The sequence below is a fragment of the Anopheles funestus genome, chromosome 3RL, assembly GCF_943734845.2.
Source record: "Anopheles funestus chromosome 3RL, idAnoFuneDA-416_04, whole genome shotgun sequence".
NCBI classification, from domain to species: domain Eukaryota; kingdom Metazoa; phylum Arthropoda; class Insecta; order Diptera; family Culicidae; genus Anopheles; species Anopheles funestus.
The window spans coordinates 78,872,393-78,897,473 of NC_064599.1; the positions used below are offsets into that span (position 1 = coordinate 78,872,393).

Here is a 25,081-nt window from a genome sequence, read left to right on the forward strand (position 1 = left end):
TTTGGTTTTTTCCGTGCAAAATAAAAATGGCAGACCTCGTGTTCGAAATAGACCAATGCCCGGGCGTGACACAATTGTTTGTCAATTCTTTTGGGTTCTTCTTCTTTGCTTCGCCCACAGTACCCTGTGGGGCGGCTATGGGTGAGAGTTGTACTTCCACGCGAGAAAAAAAACACATGGTCAACACCGGTGCAAGTGCAAGTTGGTGTTCGTGCGTTCTCCGACCGACAGCACCCGTGACCCCGTCCAGTTTGCCGACTGACCCAGCAAACAAGCAGCTAGCAGTCAGCAAGAAGCAGGCCCGGGCAACCGGTTAGCCGGAAAGTGTCGACCTTCTACCAATCAAAGCCAAATTAAGGCCAACCGCGCGACAACCCTCTCCGTTACCGTTACCTGGTGGTAGCTCGCGTAGGGGAGGTGAGCGTGGAGGTGTTGGAACCGAGAGCGCATATGCAAGTTTCGGTGCGAGCGTGTCTGCATGCGAACGCGCTTGACGGATGGACAGCTGCTGAAGCTGCCGTGACGTTCAATGAACCACTTGGGCCGGTTGAGGTTGGGCTGTGGTAAAGCAGAAGGCCCTCCGCATGCAAGAAGGGTTTTAGACCGGTGGTTGTGTGGGTGTCGATAAATTGGGTACGGTTATTGCGCCAGTCTACACCAGCACTCACAATGTGGCGAATGCTTATGCTACGATGGACACACCAGCAACCGCGCGAAGTATTGATGTTCGATATGAGGGTCGTACACGTCGTACTCCTACACGGGTGATTGTTCTAATGGAGGGAACCATATTGAGATCGCCACACTGCCAGAAGAGCATCGATGGTGTGCTTTCAAGGGGGTTAACTGGCCTCTGACCTCCACCTCCCAGCGGTGGCACAGTGGTCGGAAACGTCCGGCGGCCGCCGTGCTCTGCGCAACTTCTAAGGTCTGCTCTAGTCCTTCAAGTGCGCGCTCCATCGCTAAAGTAGGCCACCGCACAGGCTTGCGCATCCTTGAGACGGCTTCTTCCGTCGGTGGTGTGATCCGATTCTCAAGGGTGTTGGTGCCACTACCACGCTTAAGCAAAAACCTTGACGGATCGGCAAAATCTTCCTTCTTCACAGTTGTTGTGGATCAGTGTGGCGCACTTTCTACCTGCCGTTGCTTGGAATTGTTGGAAATTGCGTGACCTTCGTAAGTGTATTTTGTTTATCCAAAAAGAAGATGCGCTCTGCGTTACCGGTAGAGTTGTCCCCACGCAAACATCTCCGGTGCATTGTGACTATACGTTGTTTGTGCATTATTGTGCAGCTTTTTTCGTGGCGTGATCATATCTTCCATTTTGACAGATCTGGATTCAAATTTTGGTTTTTGATTCGTCCATTTATCCACATTTTTTTATACTTATCTACATTTTGCCTTTACAAAAGCAGGCGATAGATATTTGTACAAGATCGAGTACCCTCGGACACAATAGCGACGATATTGCAGTGAGAAACGTCAACCCAGTACATTTTTATGTACATAACCTTGACACAGCCCGACTGGATGGTGTCGTCCCCCCCGCGCTTTACTGGTATCGGTTTTTTTTCTGCTGACATACACGCATCGCCAACGAACCACTGTATTATTCTGCTCATCGGCAGGAAGACGAACAGTACGCGTCAAACTGACATCAATGCGTAACTTTCGCGGTTGCATTCATGACTCATTGAGGTCAGCGCGGATAATGATGGTGATGATGATACGTTCAGGCACGAACGTGCCTGCTATTGTCATTTTGCAGCACAAACCTCCCAAAACCGAATTCGTGTCCTCTAAAAAATATTCATTCGCAGTCAAGGTAACTGCAAAACTGTTCCTGAGAATGGTTCCTTCTTCGTATCGCTGAAGACATTCTCCACAGATAACTTTGACTTATTTGGGGTGTTATGTTTCGTGCCGTATCTCATCATTCTTTGCCATTTCCCTTGAGAACGTGCACCAAAACTGTTCTTCAAACAACCGCAAATATCCACGAAGACTTCCCCCCCAGACGGCCGTATCCAGGAAAGTACGCCCAGTCGAAACATTCGATTGTATGAAGAAATGTCTTTGTTTTTCCTTTCCGCCAATCAACATAAAACACCTCTAGCTTTCCCTGCGGAATTCCCCCCCACCGTCACGTAATACAGAAGCTCGCACAATGTTTGCACAAAGTTTCTTATCAGTGCGGTTCTGGTGAACTGCGTCGTGGCGAAAGAAGAAATTGCCCGCCGCACGTTTCGGTTCGTGCCAAAAGGGAAAACCGGATGTTCTATTGCACGATGCCCTCTCTCACTCTCTGTGTCAGTCAGAAGGGTAAGAATTCTGGATGTGAAAGCATCAGAACCTCCTAACATCAATGAAGAAATTGCGATATCTGCCACAAGCGGCAGATATTTTCTTGTCGGTTGGGCTTGTGTAGGCTAGTATGTAAAGGCCACACCAATTACACTCTTCATCTCGAGACCTGATCATGGCTGGCAATAACAATTACCGGTGAGTCGTACAAACCGCACAAAACCGATCGCTACACTACCCGAACCTACCCGGCCCGGTCCCCACGACGTACCGATCGGTGCAAACCTTCTGTGCCGCGCTGACTCGATAACCTTCGCCGTGGTGCTTAGATTGCGCTCTATGTCGAGGCTACCGGGGCATTTCTGTGGTGCTGTGTGCAAGCACAATCTCTCCCTCTATGTGCTGCAGCATATACGGCCCGCGTTCGTCAAATGCCACGGACGTGCGGTGCCACTAGCCAGAGAACCTAGCCGCTACCCGCAACCCGTCATCTGGTGGTGAAAATCTGTCGACGCATGACTTCATCGCGATCGGAAGTTGTCTCTCCAGTGCAGCGCGCCAGTTGTTGGCTGACTGTAGCGGCCTGCATCTTCCTTTGTGCACCTCCCATGAAAGAATGATCGGAGGGATGGTGAGGAAGCAGGAAGGAGAGATGGTGGCGGGCTTGAGATTATGGGCATGCGCCTGACGCCATGGTGGACCGTATGCGCTCAGTTTCCAGGGTCGGCCACACGGTTGGTAATACGATCGCCTTCAACGCCGCGCCAACAACCTGTCTAATCGAATGCCCGTTCTTGGGAGTTTCGCTTCAATTGGCGCGGAACCCTTGAGTGCACGCGTTTGGGACCTTCGGTTTCGGTGTGACGGGTGAAGGGTTATGCTTGGGGGCGGTTGCAGCAACCTGCAAGTAAGCTAGAATTAGACGAATAACAATCATGTACGATGGTACAGCGAATGTGTCGGCAAAGGTCTGTTCTGTGCGCACTGCTTAAGAGAGTTCCAAGAAGTTGGAATTGTACTTTACATCTTCTGATCCCTCTAAGCTTTAGCCAATAGTCGTCTGTGAATTACATCCAAAACGCGACTGAAACCTTAATACCGCGGGGAATGGAATTAGAAGAGATGAAAAAGTACATCTCAAGGTTGAACAATGCAGCGAGCGGGCTACTCGAAAAGTAGAGAGGAAGCTGAATCCAACAGTACCAACAGTAGTACCACGTGACCTCGTGGAAATTACAAACACACACGCGGGATTGTGACAACGATCCAATCGGGTGAGTTTGTCACATTTGTAAAACCATGCTCAACGAAGCTTGGGTGAAGTGTAGTTAGTTCCCTTGATCTCAGTTAAAGCATACAACGCAACTGCATAAACAAGCCGCTCTGGTTTAGAATGTATCTCGAAACACAAGACTCCAAGATTTCTTTAAGAATACTCCCATGCCCGCTACACCGAGAACAACGAGGTCAGGGGAATATATGAATGGTGCATTGGTTTATTGGCCCGGCTCCACAAATAGACGGTCGGTGTGCCGTCTGTAGGTCGTAAAGTTGAACGGACGGCGAGGCACGATCGTTCCAGAAAGTGTGTCAGCTCGGAACACCACATAAAGCTATCACGGGTCTCTTTAGCAACAGCAGCAGCAGCTCCACATGTTGAGTGCAGTGAGGTTTTGGGGTTGTTCTGAAAAACAGCAATAACCCCGTGAAATGTTGCAAGTAGTTACTACACCCGAAGGTCAGCCGTGTGAAGGTGCCTGCATGTGATGTAAGCCCGTCCAGATGTATTCCGCTCAAGCGTTCCTTCACCGAGCCTAAGACCTTGGAGAATTCTAGTTTCCCACGCGGATGCTCTAGCATGTGAGCATGTTTGACGGTGCTCTTCACACAATATTCAAATCACTCCCTTGCTTCTGGTGTCTCTCCGAAAACGGATGCATTCCAACACTACTGGTTGTGTATATGCATTCCTAACTTCTTTATACGATCGTTCGGTTACGATCGTCAAGTGTGGTGCGTTTTTATGTTAATCAAAATGTCCTTGTGTAGCATGTTTGTAGTGCAGTTGCATACCGTAACCGTCACCGCAATCTAATCAACCAATCCCATGTCAGTTACGATACTGTGCGTTGCCTTTGAGGAGGATCTGCTTGATCGGGAAGTATGCTACAGCGTGCGAAGATCAAAGGACCGCCTGTCGGTGATGATTGGTTTCCATCGCTGAGCAGCTAATCGAAAGAGCCTTCACGAGTGGAAAAAGAGCGGGGGTGGTTATATGCATATCTGCAACAACACAGGTCTGTTAGCTGATGAACTGCTACCGTTGATTAATATCAGAGGGTTAACGGGCTGTGAAAAAATGAGGTCGTTGTAACTGAAGTGGATTATTGGATATAAGAATTTGCTGATTCCTGATTATTTCAAACTTACAAAAAATATGATAATAAGCCCTTAGACACCTGCAAGGTGTGACCGCATTACGCTCATATATCAACATAAATAAAACGAAGCGTCTGAAACTAATTACAATTTATTTCCTTTTCTATTCTGCTACTTTTTAGATTAAACAGGCGAAGTATGCACGTTATGGAAGACAATGACGATGCGCGTGCGGTGTCTACGGATTGTAAAGCAATCAAATTAACGACCGATTTACATTCTGCGTTCGCCACGCCCAAACAGACGGGGCGCGAGGATATACTTTTCAAAGCGCAAGAGAAAAACAGCCACGTTTCCACTTCGACGGATAAGCAAAACGAAACCAAAGATAACGGCATTACCGTTGACGGAGACAAGGGCGATCCGAAGGTACTGCCGAAACAACCAGCAAGTGATACGGCAGAAGTAGCAGCAGCAACGGTTGAAAACCCTACCGACACTATATCCAGCACGACCTCATCCAATTCGGACGACAAGATGCCGACAGCAACGGCGGTCGAGGTGTCGGAAAAGATAGCCGATTCGAGCGATGATGCCGTGTCGGTGCTATCTTCTTCAACCTCGGCAAAGAAATCGGTTACCGCGATCACGCCAACAGTGAACAGTTCCGCAAGTACGGAAGCGGCTGAACAAAAGGCACGTGCTACGGAAGGGACCACAACCGACACGGCGTCCAAGGCTAGCGAAGTTGCTAGTGATGCATCGTCTACTAAAGAAAATTCTATTATGATTGACTTAGATAAGCAGGAAAGCAACGCTACTGTTACTGTAGTACCAAAAAGCCAAAAGGGAGAGGTTTCCAACGAGACGAAGCGAATCAGTCCCTCTCCAACGGCCATTGCCGAGCCTACGGCAGATGATGTGATGGAAGGGATCGATGATTTCATGGAACATACCGGCAGTGAAGAGGATGAGGAAAAGCAACAAGCGAAGGAGTTCAACGACGATCTTACATTCCAGATGGACGTTGATTCATCCGTCGAAAACAGCTCATCGATCTCGAACAAAGAGAAGCGCGAGGAAAGTGCCATTGACTTAACATCCACCAGCGAACATTCGAAGGAAAAAGGCGACGAATCATCGTCCTCCGAGGCGCATCCAGTTACTAGTATTGCGAAAGAATCATCCACCACATCGGTAACTGTGACTTCAGCGAAGGAAGCACGCGTGGATATGCACGATAAAACCGTTGTCACATCTACACCCGTTACCAATCAGAAAAAAGGTCAGCAGAAACGAGCGGACCGTGAGCAGGAAGCTGCATCTTCTTCGTTGGAGGTGAAGCAAGAGCACGAAGAAGAAAGTGATGCGAATGAGGCACAAAATCTGTCCAAACAGAAACCTTCTGATGCGCGTGGTGAAGGTAACAGTGCAGCTTCCGCGCAGAAAGCAGTACAATCGGATACACTCGCTTATCCATCCGCCAGCCGAAAGCGTAGACGTTCCGTGGAGATCGAGGCAGATCGACAGGTGAGTGCGGGCAGAAGCGAACCCGATGCTGAAGAACCAATCGAACCAGCGAAGAAGCTAAAGCTAGAAGTTGAAGCCAACTATCAAACACATGAAAGGGTCGTGAACGATTACATCGAAACGACACAAAACACCTCGGTGAACGAGATACAAAGTCATACGGATGCGCTGGTGAAGGAAATCCAGGCGCTCAATGATATGATCCGTGAAACGGAGATCAAGTGGAACAATTTGCTGCATCTGAAGAAGGTGAAGGAGGAGATTTTGTTGCGGCTAAATCGCCGAAAGCACGTGATCGGTATAATGGACACACAGTTGGGTGAGGTGTCGGTGTACAGCCATATCGATTCATCGAACCTAAGCAGTCAGCACCATCACCAGCAGAGTGGACGATCATCGTCCGTTGGGCCGCGTCCACCAACACCACCGCCGGAAGTCGAAATTCGTCCGGCTTCCGTGACGAACTCGATGCACTATGGCTTTCATGCTTCGAATAGCGGTGGTAATAGTACCACAAACGGTGGTGATAAGTCAGGTATCCACTTCGGTAACCACTCCCGGATCTCTAACCGACGCAGTAGCAGCAACAGCGTCCAAACAAACGCAAACACTTCCAGCAAGGCGCGCAACGCGAAGGACACGAACAGCTTCGTGTCGCAGTTCAACAGCAGCAACAATGCCGTCACGATGGTACCACTGCCAAACACGACTTCCATGATATTGAATGCGCGTGCCAGCATGAACGCGGTCGAGGTGGCGAAGGAAAAGTCCGCTGCGGTACAGATCCAGCGGCAGATTCTTTCCAAACCGATTCTCAGCAACCATCAGCAGATACTGAACAATCTAGCCATGTCGGCCGGCTTGACAGGATCGTCCGGTACAGCAAGCGGATCGAACAATTCCAGCACGGTAGGTGGCAGTTTAGATGCAATGGTTCAAGCGCAGCTGCAGGCTGCACTGTTTGCTAATACTAACCTACTTGCCGGTATTACATCGCAGGCACTACTGAACGGCCATCACAATCCTGGCGGGTCGAACTCGATTGCAGCGAACCAGCAGCAGCTCCAGATCGGTCGGCAGGGTATGCGTAAGGATGTGAGCAGTATTATTGCGGACTACCGGCAGAAGCATCCGGAGTATGTACCGCGGCGCGGACGTCGGTTGAAGAATGTCGGTGGCAACAGTGCCAGCAACAACGGTACTTCGACCGGCAATAATATCGGATCGTACGGGGAAGGTGGTGCCATTAGTTTGACCGCGCTGTCTGGTGGAAAATCACCGGCAAATGTGCGTCCCAACTCGACGGATAGTGTAGCGAACCGTATATCGGAACTCCTGGCAGCCGCCGAGGTATGTATTGTATTTATGTTGCATTAGATTCATGTTTCATTGGTGGAAGAATGGCAGATATGTTGTGTGTTCAAAAGAAGAAGAAAAAAGCACGCTGGGGACAGACAACGCACAACGTACATTCAGACTCATCTTTGGCAAACTGGTATATAATACAAGTGCACCTAATACTTTTCGGGTAATATCTGTAAGAACTTAATTACTAATCCTAATGGCACGATCACTCACAACAACCGTCTTGTACTGAATTTGAAGTTCTCAATCTCGAGAGTGTTCGATGAACACAGATTTTACAAACTTTCTTAGAAAATTTATTACACTTTTACAATAACTTTACTATACTTTGTACGGTTTTAATGGTTGCACATCTTCTCATTTAATGTTGCCCATCACCCATCACTCATCAATCTCATTGTCCTGGTATTCGCCAATTCCTATCGGCAAATCAATCGGCTCTTACCATGCCCTTCTGTTTTCCGCGCTCTTCGCGCCTCCACAGACTTCGCGTCCCTCCAGCAATGATTCGAGCCAAAGCAGCTCGAACCTGCTGTCGTCGCTGATGTCCGCATCCGGTGCGGCCAACAGCAGCCAGCAGTTCTTTAAGGATGTGCTTGCCCAGTTTGCCAAGATGAGCCAGAACGAGCAGAGCTTGCTGTCGAACCTGCAGCTACTGTCCAGTAATGCCACCTCCGGTGCCACTAACACCGTCTCGTCTCCGCAGCAGTCACCGCAGCAGCATCAGCCGCACCATCAGGCTGGTAGCCTTCATCAGCAACAATCGTCCTTGCTGTCTAAAGCCTCCCTGCCCGAGGTAACACTTCATCCGGTGATGAACTCTACCGCACATTCGGAAGTAATGGGTGGCAATGTGTCCCACGGCAATGGTTCACTAACCGGTGCGAATCTGAGTGCCGTTAACAGTAGCACCAACTCGCTTCTGCATGGAATTCTTACCAAATCGGCAAACCGGCCGGGCCAAACGACGTCTGCAGCAGCAGCAGCAGCGGCTGCCGTTGGGAACTTCAACACCTTCTCGCCAACGCTAGCCCGATTGCTTACCGTACCGGAACGGATGAATTCACAGTCATCCTCGACCGTAACATCCGGTGCGCTTGCTAACCTACAGACCAACAGCCTCACCGGAGGATTGAACCTATCGAAGAACATCAATGAAATATCTATCACGCCCGTCGTAGGGTCCAATTTCCAGCAAACGTTTCTTACGCAGCAACAGCAACAACAAACGCTGCAAAGGCTTCGTGAGCAGCAACTGTACAATTTAGTATGTAGACATTTGTTTCTTTTGCATTTAAACTGGCCAAGAAATGTACTAATAGAGATCATGTATATTCCTACAGGACGATGAAGCGGATGATAGTGCCGATCGGTTGGTAATCGATGAGGGAGACGATATGGGCCAAAGGGATTCGAGTGCGCTGCACGGTGGAGGCAAACGTCGCGGTGCCGAGATAAACGAGAACGAAGTGCCACAATGCCAGGGATGCAAGAAACAGGAAGCTAAGTTTGTTTGTGCGGGCTGTGGCAATCAGTGGTACTGTAGCCGAGCATGTCAGGTAATGAAGATAGCCCTCGTTACTCATCCAGATCGTTAATTCTACGATTCTTTTAATTTCAGGTTAATGCTTGGGATGATCATTCGGAAGTTTGCAGTGGTTAAGTTTGTTTGTAACACGTGGTGCCATGGTGCCGCACTGGGGTTAGATACACCATACAATGAGCGAAAGAGTATGCAGTAACTCCAGCAAACGTTTACCTATTTTTTTCTAATTAAGCTTAGAGGTTTAAAGCAGAGTTGATGTTCAACTTAAATCATACACAGACACACACAACATTAGATGATGAGTAACAAATAGAGAACTTATAAAATGGGCTGCCGTATGTATTAAAAATGCAAGAAAAGGTTATATTTGCTCTTCGGTTATCTTTCGTACGCGTCTGGGCAGGTAACGATTAAATTCGATTGCACCAAGCACACACTAGGGCGGGAATAATAGCCAGAGGAAACATTACGCGACACAAGAGCGTACATTAGGGGACACACTTGATATTGGGTTCTTCGTTACGGTGTCGTCACTCAAGCAAATATTAAGCAGTTCTGATGTTCATTATTACTCGCAAAAAAAAAACTAGAATTATTCTTCTTTTTTGCAAATTATGATACCCAAAATGGCACAATGTGTACATAGAATGTGACACCAGTTTAAGATAATATACGTGCCACGGGATTGGTGCATAACGAAATGTAATGCACTCGTTTATTTTACCAAGGGAAAACTTCATTTATAGCGTTGTGATACATACAAATTAGCAAGATACGCATTTTTTCACTACTTACACCTGTGCACAGGCACACACAAAAGCGTGAACGCTAGCTTCCTGTTTTTATTTAAAGTTTTTTGGTTTTGTTTAAATTGATTGGAAGTAAAAATTTGCTATCATTGCATGAATTTCTAGCATATATACTTTTCAGAATTAGTCCAGCTGTATCATATAGATCGTATGTAGAATTTCAAAGCAAAAAGATGATTGGTTTTTTAGGTGTCTCTTGGAATATATATGAGCGCTTGCAGTAATTGAACAACATAGAAAAATGTTTTGTTATTATCTGCAATATATCGTTTGATGGAACTAAATCCACACGCTAATTTATTGGACACGTGTAAGAAACATGAACTATATGTAGCATAATATTCTTTCCTAAATGAGTATCAAAACGATCCTAAGCCCTGTCTTGTTGTGTGCAAACACTATCAGGCTAGCATAAAGGCAAAGGATTTCGACATGTGGAATGATAGCTTGTGAGAAATGAAAATGAAAGCGGCTTTGTAATTGTACTGTGCGTAATACAACTAAAATATTCGCTCGAATTTCGCGATGGGATAAACTTGTTCAACGCGAATTCTCGATAGGTCGATAGTTACTATATCGCTATATTTCAAACAGTCCTGAATCGTTCTCAACGGAAAGTGTATCCCGGGTTCGTGGGAATCGTAACGAAGTTATGAATCAATAATCTTCAATGGTCTGGTAAAGGATTAAGAAAAATGCGTCTCCCGATTCAGGACGGATGTCTTTGTAGTAATGTTACGTACTGTATCTGTCTGTAGATGTATACAAGCGAAATAGGACGGTTTGAAAACGTCTAACAGTGGCAAAACAATGTGAAAATGCGGAAGCCAAATAAAGCACTACAAATTATATTTAAAAGACACTACTGAATTTCTTTTTTGTTTGAAATGTTTAAATCTTGTCTGTTCTTACAACAGGTTCAGCTTTGCCATACTCAACCCAGCACTATAAACATAAACCCTTTGCTTGCCTGTCATTATTTGACAATACTCATCCGAAAGAGCAAAAAAAAAATAGCGTCCTTTCTTGAAGCGGCACATTTTTGCAACAAATCGAATTTACAGAAAATTACTGTATTTTAGTGCAGTGCAGCGATCAAAATGGATATCCGACCAAATCACACTGTCTACATTAACAACCTGAACGAGAAAATCAACAAGGATGAGCTGAAAAAGTCACTCTACGCTATTTTCTCCCAGTTCGGTCAAATCCTCGATATCGTCGCGTACAAAACGCTGAAAATGCGCGGCCAAGCATTTATCATCTTTAAGGAAATATCCAGCGCAACGAATGCGATGCGTACGATGCAAGGATTCCCCTTCTACGATAAACCGATGCGCATCAACTATTCCAAATCCGATAGTGATATGATTGCGAAGCTGAAGGGAACCTTCCAGGAGCGACCGAAGCGCGTGAAGCAACCGAAACCGGTGCAGACGGAGGACAAGAAGGCAAAGAAATTGAAAAATGCCGGCGAGGTGGGAGCGACAAACAATTCGGCCACTGCTGAGCAACCACCGAACCAAATCCTGTTCCTTACGAACCTGCCGGAGGAAACGAACGAGATGATGCTGTCTATGTTGTTCAATCAATTCCCGGGCTTCAAGGAGGTTCGTTTGGTACCGAATCGGCACGACATTGCGTTCGTCGAGTTTGCGACGGAACTGCAGAGTGGTGCAGCACGGGAAGCACTGCAGGGATTCAAGATTACACCGACCCACGCAATGAAGATATCGTTTGCGAAGAAGTAAATGCTCTCCGTATCGTATAAAAGCCTAACAGGTGATCTTATCTTACTACACCAGTGGATCATCGGGTGTCGATGCAGCCACAGGTAAATTTTATAATGTACAATTGAACATGAACTGAACTGATAAACAATAAACCATGCATTAAGCATTGCACTTCCGCTATATCATGGTATTGTCGGTTTGGTGATTGCTTAGAATATAAACCGGAATACATTGACTGTGTTTTATTGTCCGTTTAGATTATCGCTCATGGGGATCTCATTTAAAATGTGGTGGGAATGTTACGGGTTTAAATTGATCTTTTTACAAGTGCTTTCCATTCAGAGAACTGAAACTGCTTCTACAAGGTATGAATGGTCGTGTACAGCTCTAACATAAGACTTTACAGTTAAATAAACATCTTTTATTCTCAAACCGCTTGCTGTTTACACTTTAATGTAAATCTTCATATTTAAACATGTAGACGGTGTGATGAACGACGTTACAGAATACCATGAAACCTTGAGCTCATCTTCAGTTGCCCTTCGAAGTACCTGCCTCAGATCCGTTGTTCTCTGCCTGTTTCCGATGATGTTCCTGCACAGCTAATTGTGCCTGGCTGAGCTTCGTCTGCCCTTCATACGCAACCTTCCTTATATCATCTTCGTTCTTCTTGTTGACTGTTTTCGTAATAACCTGCTTCAGTTTGTGTGCCTCTTCGAATCTGTGTTTCTTTGACTGAATGGGTGCATCTGCAAAAATTCAAAATAAGATGACAAACTCTTCTCGCTTATCTGCTTCACGACAGCAACACTTACTTTTCCGTTTATTAAATGCCGTTCCCGGCTTCTTGTTGGCACCTTTCTTTACATTTGGTGCTGATTTCGATTTTAATTTCAACTTTCCCTGAGCCATCGCGAGGAAGCGAGTGAAAAATTGGAAACCCGAACTGTGAAGATTTCCAAAATAAAAACAAATAGCAAGCATGCGGCGGACGAACTGTGACAGATGTCATTCAGTGGTAGAAATGGACGTGAAATACGCCAATCCGATACTTACGTGAGAAGCTCGTAATGTTTTGAGGAAAATTTGTGAAGCATTTTGCCAGAAAGAATACAGAAAGCATCAAAGGAAATGTTCCGGAGTATAGCTTCATTGGGTGAGTGTTTTGTAAGAAGATAATTCGCCTTGTTATGTGGTTTAAAATATCATTTTCCTTTTCCCATTTTAGCTATACGCCAAGTGGTACAAACAAGAGCCGTCATTAGTCGAGTTCCGCCGGTGATCCCCGCGCTTACATCTCAATCGGGGCGTAATTTTTCGATATTTGTACGACCGAACAACGATGCGGTTCCTTCCTTTCGCAACACGATCTCAGGGATACCGAACAACACGTGTTCCACGGAACCGTCTACATCCCTCCGATTGCTTGATGCCATGGCTAAATCTCCGGTGTTACAAACGCAACCTAGTCGTACCGTGATTAAGTTTTCCTTGCGGAAAGGCAAAAGAAAGACAGTGAAAGCAGTGGTTAAGCGATTCAAGCGTCTGGATTGGGGTGGTTGGATACGGACCATCTCGGGACGGCATAAGAAAATGTGGCGAAAGCGAGCGAACCGAAAGCGTCGTCTACGGCAGCACGTTCTCGTGAATGGGACGCAGGCTACGCTGCTGGATAAGATGGTAACCAAGTACTGGAAGCGTCCCAGGCATTACATCAACGATCCATACGCACCGTACCATACCAGGGAGGAATTTGTGTACACTAGAAGAAAGCCACTGAAGCAATGAGCGATGCCATCGTGCCGAACGGATGTAGTTGAATAATTAAAACCATTTACCAGTGAATAATAAGTGTGTATTTAGGGTGTCCAGCTACCATCAACGGAAGACTTGCATCCGAATTGTAAAATCAAATATGAATCGTAAATATTTCATTACACGTCTCATCCCATTCAAAACCCGTAACGACGTAATATGGCAGCTTGTGGGACCGGTATCTTAATTCTTCTGTATCGTTTTAGGAGTCAGCTACGACCTTGTTCTTGATTTTACCGAGACCTTCAATCTCGCTGTCGATAACATCACCTGCTTTAAGAAATTCGGCCGGCTTACGATGCATACCGACACCGGCTGGTGTTCCCGTCAGGATGACATCGCCCGGAAGAAGCGTAATGGACCTATGACGGTAAGGAAACGTTACATATGTATACAATCCGATACTGGGAACCGATTGAACTTACTGTGTAACCCGCTCAATGATATCGTCAATGCGGAAAATCAGCTCACTCGTGCTTCCGTTTTGCTTCTCCACTCCATTCACACTGCACTTGATCGCCAGCTGGTGAGGATCCTTTACCAGCGACTTGTGAACAGCGGCCGGTCCTAGGGGACAGAAGGTATCCATCGATTTACCGATCAGAAATTGTCCACCGTTGCGCAGCTTCTGCCAGTCGCGTGCCGAAATGTCCTGAGCCACCGTGTAACCGAACACATAATCCATTGCGTTCGCTTTGGTCACACTTTTGGCCTTCTTGCCAATGATGACAGCCAGCTCTACTTCCCAATCGATTTGCTACCGTTTGGAGAGAAATTATCGACTTAAATTAAACGTATCCACAAGAGGAAAGTAACTCCATTCGCTCTGGTCGCCTTACATCGGATATGCTGTGGGCGATCACGTTGTCATACGGGCCAACAACGGTCGTCGCATATTTGCTAAAGAACATCGGTTCCTTCGGAATCGGTTTGTTCTGTTCCTCGCAATGGCCACTATAGTTGAGACCGACGCACAGAATCTTCTGTGGGTTGGTGACGGGAGCAAGCAGTTCCACGCTGTCCACCTTAATCGGGCTTGCCTTAGAGACGGCCGCTTTCACTTCATCGAGCGAAACACCAGATCGGATGAACGTTATCAGGTCACCTTCATATCGTTCAGAAATGTCAGATACCTGCGTACCATCTTCCGATAAGACACCGAGCCGCTGCTTGTCTCCCGTGGCCGCTGTACGATACTGAACGAAACGCATTGCTTTAGAAGTGGATTGGGAGATAAATCTGGGAAAAAAATCACAATCACACATTAGATGTTGCTAATATGTACAAGATTCGAAAAACATTTTACCTTCTTGAAGAACCGCTTTGTGCGTAATTCCAACTGGAACACTTGTTTCCCAAGGCAACACTGACGATGGTGCTTGACAGCCGTGAACTGGTACCAGCGCGTAAAGCAATGTTGGCGATCATCGTCATCGTCGCAAGTGACTTGTTCCAAAGTGCCGCGGCAGCTACACACGCACCAAAGCAACAGCGTCAAGTATTCAAACGAAGGAATTGATAATTTTAGGCAATCTCGTACGCTTATCTATTAGTACTGGTGGGGACAAGAAGATTCTAGTGGGGCCATATGTCACAGTGAAATGTTGGTCATGTGGTTGGGGGTTTTGGGGGTGATTAAAATGTTGGAGATGAATGAGCAAAAACAATTCGGTGCTAAATCTTACAGTAATATTTTTTGGTACAGTTTCTTCTGATGCTGGGGGGATGATTACCGCATCAAAACAAACCCCAGTTGCTTACACGCACACCAGCAAAGTTTATGCAATTTATGAGAGGGGAAGTTATGTTGCACGTGTGAATGTATGTTGTTCACTTCGATGGCGCAAAAGCGGGCGCCTGGTTGTGTGTTGTTTTGAATTTAGTATTGAACAGTGGAGCGAGCCAATATTTTACTTTTACATAGTTTAGATATGTTTTTACCATACAGAAAATGTAGTTAGCAAAACATGTATCTTCAGAGGAACAAAAAAACCTTAAAAAAGCATCTGGTGTCTTGTGCAATTTTAAAATTCAACAGGAAGTGCTCCACCATGTTCAAACGAATCCAAGCCGGCTTGGAAAGAGCTGTCAAAGTTGTCATTGGTTTTGTTATTGTTAATAACCGAGCGGTACATTGCTAAACAAACATAGGTCGCATAATGTTTAGAACGATTACACCTAAAATTGTGAGTAAAATATGCGAAATTTCAATAAACAACAGCAAGCAGAGTGGTAGATTTTTAATACGGCATGCCCACAGAGCTGCGGTATTACGAGAAGCAGGCAAACCGCTCGTACTGGAAACGGTAAAAAAGATCGAAAAGCTGAAAAGTGATGAGGTAATCAAAGGGCGTAATTGAGCTGAGCAATTTTTCCTGTTTTAATTACACAATACTAAACATTTTCATCATTGTTTCAGGTACGAGTGAAGGTGCATTATTGTAGTTTGAATTCTACCGACGTTAAAATCATTGGCGGAAAACATGCAGAAATAAACGTTCCATTGCCGTTCATTCCCGGACATGAATTTTCCGGCGAAATCGTTGACATCGGAAAGGAAAATCCGCATCATTTCAACCGTGGCGACCGTGTGGTGGTTATGAACGATCTGCAGGATCCTAATGGAGGACTCATTTCGGAAGCGGTTGTCAAAAATCGAGACGTTTGGACGGTTCCACAGTCGGTGCCACTGCGCGAGATGGCTGTCTTACCGTACGGGCATGGAACCGCCCTGCTAACGTTCGCCTTGCACTGTAATCTGAAGGAAAACGATTTGATAATCATTACGGCAGGACCGGGCGGTATGGGCCTGGCGGCAATTGATTTGGCCGTTAGCGTGTACAAGGCAACGGTGATCGCAGTGTGCGACACGGAAAGCAGTTCCGATCTGGTGCGGGAAAAAGGAGCACACAAGGTAGTGAGCATGACGAAGAATAACTTTACGAAGCTTTACAAAAACGTGAAGGATGCGATGGGCGACAAGAAGGCGAAGGTTGCATACGATGCGGTGGGCAAAGGATTGCTTCACCTGCTTGCTGATTTGTAAGTTGTAACCGAATCCGAGAAGGGAATGTATTCTAAAACTATTTTTCTTCTTCCTTCTTCAATTCAGTGTCGATCCTACGAACGGGCAGCTAATCTCAGTTGATCCATTTTTCAATGCCTCTAAATTCCCAACGGAACTGCCAGAATTTGAACGACCCAAGCGGAAGGAAAAGGACGAGAAACCGGAAGAGGTGGAAGGAAAAGCTAAACTTATCAAAAACGTACGACATTTCGATCTGTACGAGTATCCCGATGTGGACACGTACCGGCAGATGATATCGGACACGATCGAGATGCGGTCGGAGGGTATGATAGCGGGACATATTAGTAAAATCTTTCCGCTAGCTAAAATTCATCAAGCGATTGAGTTTGTGCAGCAGAAACAGTGCACCGGCAAGGTGTTAATTGATGTACAGTGTCCGGATGAAGATGATTGCGCTGATGCTAAAGAGAAGAAAGCGAAGAGCAAACAAGAAGGAGGAGAGAAGAAAAAATCGAAGGATTAGGTAGCATTTGCTTAAGCGGAAGGTTTTTGGTTAATGAGCATTTCGTCGTTATTACGCAGCATGGGTGGATATGCTGTAGCTTAAATGTTTAGTGTGTACGCTGTATAATTTAATCATTTTCATTGTATTTTTTGTCATCATTCATGTCACACGCTTTCGTTTATGAGTTTTCGCACCATTTGGGAATTTAGTTTACGGTTATTTAACAACTTATCCCACATATTGTTAAGTACTTGAAGGAATAATTAAATAGTTTAACTTACCCTTTATTGAACTGTAACGAGGAAAGCAAGTAGAGACTTGAAAGAAATAGTCCGAACATCTGCCGTCTTTCTTACATACATTATGCATACATTCGGATGTAACATAAAAGGATATTCTAATTGCCTAAGCATCGTAATTAATTATGCCGCGATTATCATAGCTAATTATCAGTGTACAAACAAACAAACGAACGTCCTTCGGCTTATAAAGGCATACGACTCGATACGGTCGACCCAAAAGAAGAAAGATGGAGCTCAAAGAAGAATGGATCCTGCCGGACGCGGTATACGATAACCCGTTGCTTAAACGAACACTTCTCGGTTTAAAGTACTACGGGCTACTGTTGGGTCATTCCCAACCGTACAAGAAAGCGCACTGCTTCCGTGGCATGGTTTTTACCGTGTCCATGGTGCTGTTCAACTGCACACAGTACATCGATCTGTGGCAAGTTTGGGGATCGGTTTCGGACATGACAGCAAATGCGGCCACCACACTACTGTTTACGACCACCATCTTTCGGATTATTTTCTTCTACTTTCACCGAGCACGTAAGTTTCGGAAGAAGGGATTGGAGCTTTAGAATGTTTAACTGTTCCGTTTCTTATTGCAGGATTTAATAGCATTATTCAAGCAGCACATGTCGGGATCGAGCGGATTCTTGGTGATGGTTGGGACGATGAGAAGGATATAGTGACGAGCAATGTTCGCTATCTTAACAGGCTTGCGGTAGTGTTTTGGTGTTGCGCTCTTGTAACGGCCAACATGATGTGTGTCTACTCGTTGGTGTTGTATCTGATGTACGAAGAGCCCACCGTTAATCTGGACGGTTTGATCTCGAATGATACTATACCCCAACAGCAGTATCCGACATCGATTCTACGCTCCTGGTATCCTGCCGCGGATGGGAAGGATAAACATTTTCTCGAGATCTATCTGATCCAGCTGTACATCATGTACGTGGGACAGCTGATCGTTCCCTCCTGGCACATGTTTATGGTTACGCTGATGATTTACGGCCGTACCGAGTGTAGTGTGCTTAATTATCGGCTTTGCTTTCTCGACCTTTACCATGCGCCCGGACCAGCAGATAAACCAAAAGCAAGCGTTCCCGAACATGTGGACAACGACGAACGTCGTTCGCTTATAATCGATTGCATCAAACGGCAGACAAATTTGGTTGCGTTCACACGCGAACTGGAGCAGCTAACGCGTGCAGCCGTTTTCTTAGACTTTGTCGTATTTTCCGTACTGCTGTGTGCGTTACTATTCGAAGCATCAATGACCACATCCGGCGTGCAGGTGTTTATTGATATCTGCTACATTACCACGATGACGGCCATTCTTTTTCTGTACTACTGGCACGCAAACGAGATACATGCATGCGTGAGTGTTCTTGCGTGGCCATTTTTCTTTTGTTAAGCTTACACATTTGGTTTCTTTCGGTTGGTTACAGGCCGATCAACTGTCGATGTCGGCGTACAAAAGTGATTGGTATCGGTACGATCATGGTACGAATCGGATGCTTCAAATATTTATCCTCTACAGCAATCGCCCTGTGAAAATGCAAGCTTTCTTTATTTCCATGTCGCTGGACACATTCTTGGCGGTAAGTTCATGTCTTTTTTTTACAGATACCGATACAATACTTATACTAATTGATCATTCGATTTAGATTCTGCGTGCATCGTACAGCTACTTTACCATTCTGAAACAGTTAACCGATTAATGAGAATGGTGAAGGAGTTTTTGAATTCATTTTGAAAGAAATATCCACGTCTAATTAAACAAATTCTACAATACAACAAATGCTTCATAACGAAATTGAAAATAAATATCTATAAATTTGCCAATCTCCTAAATTTGAGTAATTTAGCAAAATTGAAAAATTTAAGTTTTTTAATGGGAATTTGTTGCAATGAGTTTCTTTTCACTCAAATAATGCTTTAAATTAAAAAAAGAATAAAAAATGAGAAATTTTTTTTAAAAAATTTTCAACTCGAAAATTTAATAAGGGGTACCCCTTGCTATTTTTTTGAGAAATTTTGCAAAAAAAATCAAATTGATTTATTTTAATGCCAATTGGTTGCAATGGGTTTCTTTTCACTCAAATAATGTTTTAAATAGAAAAAAGAATAAAAAAATAGAAAAAAATTCTAAAAAATTGAAAATTTCCTAAGGCTATAGGGCTTTTTTTGAGTAATTTAGCTAAATTTAAAAAATTGATTTATTTTAATGCGAATTTGTCATGCAGGAAAGACTTTTTTATATCTCTTCCCCCTTTTGATCGTTTGTACTCCTGACCTATTATCCTTTGTATGTTTGCAATCTGGTTCAGATTAGTTAATAAAAATCACATTAGTATCAATGCATCTGTAGGCCATGCTCCATCCTGTCTAGCTTATGTTTCGGTTCAGTGTGTGAAAGTGAACCCCCGTCGGGTATGGTCAGAAATAGGATTAACTCCACTCGCCAAAGATCGATCAAGTAGGCGACGGCAGCTCCCCCACTGCACTGTTGTGCTCCCCTCATTAGCCTCATGTGACAGTCGTACGTGCACCCGCGTTCGGTACGGTGGTTTTGATTTATGTTTTCATTAGATCAAATCGATTGCAATTTTCGATCCCGGAGTGCGTGTGTGTGTGTGTGTTCTATTTGTGGCCGGAGTTAGTGTCCCTGGGCAAATTGAACGTAGTGCCAACGCCGTGCAGGTGCCGCTTTTGGCTAAACAAACGAAAGCCAATACAATCCCATCGAAAGTCGACGCCGGCGGGGTGTGTTCCGTTCTTTTTTTTTGGTCTCCAAGTGAAGGGCAACCTGCGTAATGTCCGAGGCGTGGCCTGGCGTGGTTTGGTACCGATTCGGCGTGTGCGTATACGCACCGGTAAGGTCGTGCGAAAAACAACCCGACGGAGGTGACAAACGGCAAACGTTTGAACGGTAATTGGGTATTTTTAAGGTTAGGGTGTTCTAGAGTGACGCTTGAAAACAAAGTGCCTACAGAGCTACGGTAAGTGGGATATCGTAATGTAAGATTTCGGTTTCGGCTCTTAATTAATTAATACTCCTTCTGTGTTTGCAAACAGGCTTCCCTAAGCACCGCGGTTGATGCCCACTTAAAAGTGACGCTGTGCTCTGAAGGGCACACTCGGTTGGATCACTTTACCCCGATTAGCTGCGATTATGGTGTTAAATTATCTTCCTCCTCATCCACAACGCATCGCGTTCATTAGCAGATCGATCGATCTGCTGAACGAGATCTACTTTGCCGATTGTGATGGGTTTGTTAAACGAACGCGCCGGCGACTGAATGGGGCCGGTGAGTATGCGAAAAGAGGCATAAAATTGGGCGATTACGTCGCCGGAATGCCGGTACGAAGGATGCAGTATTACTATTTGATAACTTAATATGTAATCGAATTAAAACCGGGCCCACAGAAACTTACCTCGCAACCAGATCCGTTGCGGCTCACGCTTACGGGTGGGTGAAATTGGGTTTGGTCAGAGAAAATAGGCAATAAGACAATACACCGCAACCCCGTACCGCGAAGCGATCTGGCATCATGTTTAGATGAACCGTTTCTTCATTACTCAATCCGGCCCGGTTCTTCCAATGCGGCGTTCCATTTCTTGCGTGATCTGTGCCAAAAAGGGAGGTCCGGTGGAAGAGATCGTGATTTATGAGGTCACTGTCAGGCGTTGGCAGGTCGGATCTCGATCTCGCGTTTGCAATCGATCGGGTGTTCGTTCTCGAGATATGATATTTTATATTGCAGCTCATGCCACACTTGTACCACACAATTAACCCTTACAGTGCGGGTGGATGATGGATGGCTTAATGCCCCCCCGGGGGTGTATGGTGTTGTTTAAAATGGACCCACTGTCGCGGCAGCGAACTAAAACAAACATAGTATGAGATGGTATTTATGGGAAGTGAAGTATGATTTATGTTTTTCTTTGCGTTATCTAGTGGAAGATCGGACACGAGTTGCATTTTTCTGCTAGGCAAATAATGTGTAGCAAAACAGTTGAAGGGCTAGGTCGATTTTGCGCATGATAATGAGTTTGGGTTACGAAGTGGGACTGTGGAATGTGTTGACGAATTTACATGATCTCAGTTTATTCATTAAAGTTTAGAGGAGTACAAGCCCAAGGAGGACGATAGACCAAAACCGCGAAATATCCTGATAGAAGATAGAAGAAAGATTGTTTAGAAGAAGTCATTAAACGCCTTTCCGTCGTCTAGTGTGAAACAATTTTAAATAGTTCCTACAGGACAAAAACAACCGATCGTTAATAATATTGTTAAAACCGTCTTTCAACTAATCAATGTTGTACAATTTATCGTGTTGCTCTTGAAGAGGTTTTTTTTGTTGTTGCTTTTGCTCACAACACATGTTTATAACCAACCAACCCCAATCTAGATTGATTTTGTTCAAGGATCTCGATTTCGATTATCTCGTTGCTTGTCTCCTGTTCTGCGGTGCAGTTAGCAACAGATGTATCGGTCAGTATGTAATTTTACCTTTAACATGATCTATAATGCGAAATTAAGTGAAACCCGGCACGTTTTCGAAATGCGTTTGCCTGCTATTAAGACAGATCCCCTGGCACGTTCAAGTGTAGCGGGCGTTGGTTCGTTCGCAATGAAATTATGCAATTTGATTCCCCGGTCCAATTCCCGCCGGTCTTGGATACTGGAATTTGTACACGCTTTGGTCAGAACTTCAGCCCTGGTGCAAGGTGTGGTTGCTGTACGGAAACGCGTGTGAAAGTACCCAAGTGACGGTCCCGTGTGGTTGTTGTTGTTGTTGTTATAGCGAAAACAATTTTACACACCGATAAATTAAGCTCGCTGTAAGCTGTGTCTGCGACCAGCACATGATATGTGCCCTCGTGGGTAACTGGAGCAAGGACACAAAATGTTGGCAATGCGGGAACATGCATATTTCTTTGCTGTTGGACGTTAAAGCATGCAGGCATAAGTTTTGTTGGGTTGGGCTACCGAAACTGTACACTCTTTGCACGGGTAATCACTCGAACAATAATGTCCCCGTGGGATCGGGATAGACTTCCGAGAAACGGCTGTATCCATTGTGTCCCGTTTGTAAAACCCCGAAGGCATGACACAAATGATTTAATGCGCGATTTAATATTTCAATCTTTTCAATTTTCCCGACCACTTGGTGGTGGTGTACATGTGTCCATTTTGTTGTGATTTGGTACGCATGAGCGGTGGTACATCGTCGTGGAATGATACTGAGAGAGAAATGTGTTTCATGCCCGCCCCATACATGGTGATGTCGACATTGAAAGTGATCGCTTTTTAATCGCCAGAAGAATTGCTTCTTTGAGGATTTGTGCGAACACGTTGTTCCTGTTGGTGGATCGTAATCAGTAGAGAGGTAGTAAAGAGGAGCGATACATAATATCAACTGCTGTACAAGCAGTTAACATGAACTGGCAAAGGTGTTGTCTTTTTGCTACATATGTACGGTAATGAAGTGGAGTTTGTGTTTTAGAAAAAAATGACTCCGAGCTGCCGAAAAAACATTCATTTGGAGTTAGATTTTTTGTTTGCTACTTACCTTCCTAACCTTCCCCGAGGCGTCCCAAAAGTGGTTTGATGGTTTGCAGCTGACTATTTGAGTCCGTTTAGTAAACACATCATTAAAAGTAAATCATCGCGTTAGGTGTGTGCGTAAGTTTCAAAATATTCAGTTGAAATGAGTAATTCTGTTTATTTATATCAGCTATTTCTCAACACATGTCTAGAAAATAAAAAAACAGAATGTCTAGAAAAGAGCTGATGTATAGACTCATATTTGAATCACAAATTGTACAGAATTTTGTTCTCTTGAACAGACAACATCATGACAACAAACTGTAGAGGATTTTAATTGGGTAAAAGTCTTGAAGAAGTTGTGAAGAATGTCTAATTCTCACGGCGAAGTTCATTAGGACCAAAGAATACTTGCAATCCTTGTGAATGTTTCCTCAATAATATCTCGCCAACTGATGAAACTGGTGATCGATAACGAAATCCTGAAAATTGTTCCGAATTTTTGGAACCTGAGAAGGGTCCATTACAATCTTTTTCTTCAGACTTCAATTTCTTTGTAACTTTGTAGCACACCTAATGCGTCTTGTCTTTTAAGCCTGCGGCCATAACTCCTTAAAACGATCTGCGAACATAAAGCTATCTATGCAGCACGATCTTGTCGCATTAAGATCTGTCCAGCTCACCAGCAAAACACCTCCTTTCCGTACCTTGTCTCGTCAGGACAATCCTAGCTACCGAATTTAATCAACCTTCTAATGTTTTTGGTAAGTTGTCTGACTTCAGTTTTAGTAAAAGGCGTTGCTCACGCTCTGCTTTCCACTCTTTCTTTTCTATCGATTAGCCGCTACTAATCAATTGCCCCTCAAAAGCACCTCCGAATAATCGCTAGCCATGGATGTGAGGTTAATTCACGCAACACGCGAAAAACGCGTCGTTCGTTGATGTTCGGGCGGACAGGTGTAAATTGTCTAATTGATTTTTAACGCCTCTTGCCGTCTTCGCTACGGGTGGAGTAAGGGCTGATGAAACAATAATCAGGTAAAGTTAAATAATATGTACATCTTCTTGCTGCAGCTCTGATCACCGGGCTGGACCGAGGGCATCTCGAGGGCACTAAATTGAACGTCCAATTGTAAATAGTAGATTTCTCCTCATTGATTCAATTTTGTCCATTGGATTGGCTGGACGTGATGAAACTGCGTACTGCACAAGGGACATTTTTATGTTTTCGAGATGGTGAGTGAGGAATGGGGCTGAATTTTCAATTACACTCCACTCCATGCCAGAATCGATTCCACCAGCGTTGGGCCCAATTTGGTTGGGACGCCGGACGCCTTCTTGTTCGCTCGGTTGACAAACGCGGTTAGATAATGCTCCCGCGGGGGGGCAGGTGGGAAGGGTGGTTCGTGCGTTAGACGATCATTTGGACATCTCGTCAATTTGGAATCTCTGACCACCAGATTATGATCACGGTACCATTAGCTTCTTAGCCAAAAAGTCTTCCATTCAGACATTCCCGAGCTTTATGACTGACTTTTTTTCTTCATCTTTCTCTTGTGCATGTGTGTGTGTGTGTGTGTGTGTTATGCCGAACCAAAGGCAGACCCTTATTGGTTTGGCAATGGGTCTGAAAAATGAAGAAAGCAAATCCAAGTCGAAAAAAAACCTCCCAAAAACGTTGATTGTTGATGGACAGTACGAAAATGAATTTCCACCATACGGGACCACCACGGGACAATAACGTAAAAAGAGTATTAGATAACAAACGCAACGTGCCGATCACGATCTGTGTGTGAGCTTGATCAGCAAGTGCCCTTCTTTTCTTTGTTTCCGACCAGTGGACATGCAGTGAACCAAAGCAAAAGTAAAGAGAGAGAGAAAGACACACTATTTTCAACTATTTGTTTCTTTACCTTTTTTTGTGTTTGGTTACTTTTGAGATGGAAACATTTTTTTTTTGTTTTGAGACCAGCTCCACCACCACCATCACTTCCCTGTTGGCTCATTAGCCGGGTGTTAGATCTATACCTAAAGAGCCCAAAACCACCTACCTACCCTATCGTACGTCTCGTGGGAACCGTATCGACGGTCGACGGCGAGCGTAACTGACCGGATGAAAGGAAAAACAATTCGTCCACCGAAACCGTTTTCATCGTTCGTTGCGTTTTTCAATCATAACCCATTGCCGGGGCAGGGTGGTTCAATTAGTGGGAGCTGGAGATTCC

The 25,081-nt window shown here is 45.0% G+C and overlaps 7 protein-coding genes across 13 annotated transcripts in view; 5 read left to right on the forward strand and 2 right to left on the reverse strand.

Annotated features, from left to right (window-relative positions):
- The window catches only part of LOC125767387 (serine-rich adhesin for platelets-like), a 39,848-nt gene extending 29,055 nt beyond the window's left edge, over positions 1-10,793 (forward strand). For 4 of the 6 annotated variants that reach the window (XM_049433905.1, XM_049433910.1, XM_049433908.1 and 1 more), the window contains 5 exons: positions 4,866-7,122; positions 7,213-7,563; positions 8,063-8,845; positions 8,922-9,137; positions 9,200-10,793. In XM_049433905.1, the coding sequence (XP_049289862.1) occupies positions 4,866-7,122; positions 7,213-7,563; positions 8,063-8,845; positions 8,922-9,137; positions 9,200-9,241 (3,649 nt within the window). In that variant the 3' untranslated portion in view covers positions 9,242-10,793. The remainder of the gene's footprint in view (positions 1-4,865; positions 7,123-7,212; positions 7,564-8,062; positions 8,846-8,921; positions 9,138-9,199) is intronic. The other 2 variants (XM_049433906.1, XM_049433907.1) reach the window with 2 other exon arrangements.
- Positions 10,794-10,895: 102 nt separating this feature from the next.
- Positions 10,896-11,895, forward strand: LOC125767416 (U1 small nuclear ribonucleoprotein A). Its single transcript, XM_049433967.1, has one exon. It carries the CDS (start codon positions 11,034-11,036, stop codon positions 11,682-11,684), a length of 651 nt encoding a protein of 216 aa, XP_049289924.1. The 5' UTR covers positions 10,896-11,033; the 3' UTR covers positions 11,685-11,895.
- A 170-nt stretch (positions 11,896-12,065) lies between these two features.
- Positions 12,066-12,649, reverse strand: LOC125767419 (uncharacterized). The gene is made up of 2 exons (XM_049433971.1): positions 12,482-12,649; positions 12,066-12,415 (listed from the first exon to the last, which is right to left on the reverse strand). The coding sequence occupies exons 1-2, from the start codon at positions 12,576-12,578 to the stop codon at positions 12,198-12,200; spliced, it is 315 nt and encodes a 104-aa protein (XP_049289928.1). The 5' UTR covers positions 12,579-12,649; the 3' UTR covers positions 12,066-12,197.
- Positions 12,650-12,662: 13 nt separating this feature from the next.
- LOC125767417 (39S ribosomal protein L35, mitochondrial) lies at positions 12,663-13,517 on the forward strand. The gene is made up of 2 exons (XM_049433968.1): positions 12,663-12,822; positions 12,895-13,517. Exons 1-2 carry the CDS (start codon positions 12,798-12,800, stop codon positions 13,452-13,454), a joined length of 585 nt encoding a protein of 194 aa, XP_049289925.1. The 5' UTR covers positions 12,663-12,797; the 3' UTR covers positions 13,455-13,517.
- LOC125767412 (fumarylacetoacetate hydrolase domain-containing protein 2) lies at positions 13,500-15,257 on the reverse strand. Its single transcript, XM_049433964.1, has 5 exons — positions 15,167-15,257; positions 14,788-14,950; positions 14,321-14,720; positions 13,907-14,238; positions 13,500-13,843 (listed from the first exon to the last, which is right to left on the reverse strand). Exons 2-5 carry the CDS (start codon positions 14,913-14,915, stop codon positions 13,684-13,686), a joined length of 1,020 nt encoding a protein of 339 aa, XP_049289921.1. The 5' UTR covers positions 14,916-14,950; positions 15,167-15,257; the 3' UTR covers positions 13,500-13,683.
- A 123-nt stretch (positions 15,258-15,380) lies between these two features.
- On the forward strand, positions 15,381-17,301 carry LOC125767410 (quinone oxidoreductase-like protein 2). Its single transcript, XM_049433961.1, has 3 exons — positions 15,381-15,820; positions 15,901-16,523; positions 16,594-17,301. Exons 1-3 carry the CDS (start codon positions 15,641-15,643, stop codon positions 17,030-17,032), a joined length of 1,242 nt encoding a protein of 413 aa, XP_049289918.1. The 5' UTR covers positions 15,381-15,640; the 3' UTR covers positions 17,033-17,301.
- A 120-nt stretch (positions 17,302-17,421) lies between these two features.
- Positions 17,422-19,264, forward strand: LOC125767409 (odorant receptor 56a-like). Of its 2 annotated transcripts, XM_049433960.1 has the most exons (4): positions 17,422-17,844; positions 17,907-18,679; positions 18,750-18,902; positions 18,969-19,264. In XM_049433960.1, the coding sequence occupies exons 1-4, from the start codon at positions 17,544-17,546 to the stop codon at positions 19,020-19,022; spliced, it is 1,281 nt and encodes a 426-aa protein (XP_049289917.1). In that variant the 5' UTR covers positions 17,422-17,543; the 3' UTR covers positions 19,023-19,264. The 2 variants fall into 2 exon arrangements, with proteins under 2 accessions (XP_049289917.1, XP_049289916.1); XM_049433959.1 differs by having other exon boundaries at positions 18,750-19,264.
- Positions 19,265-25,081: the final 5,817 nt, after the last annotated feature.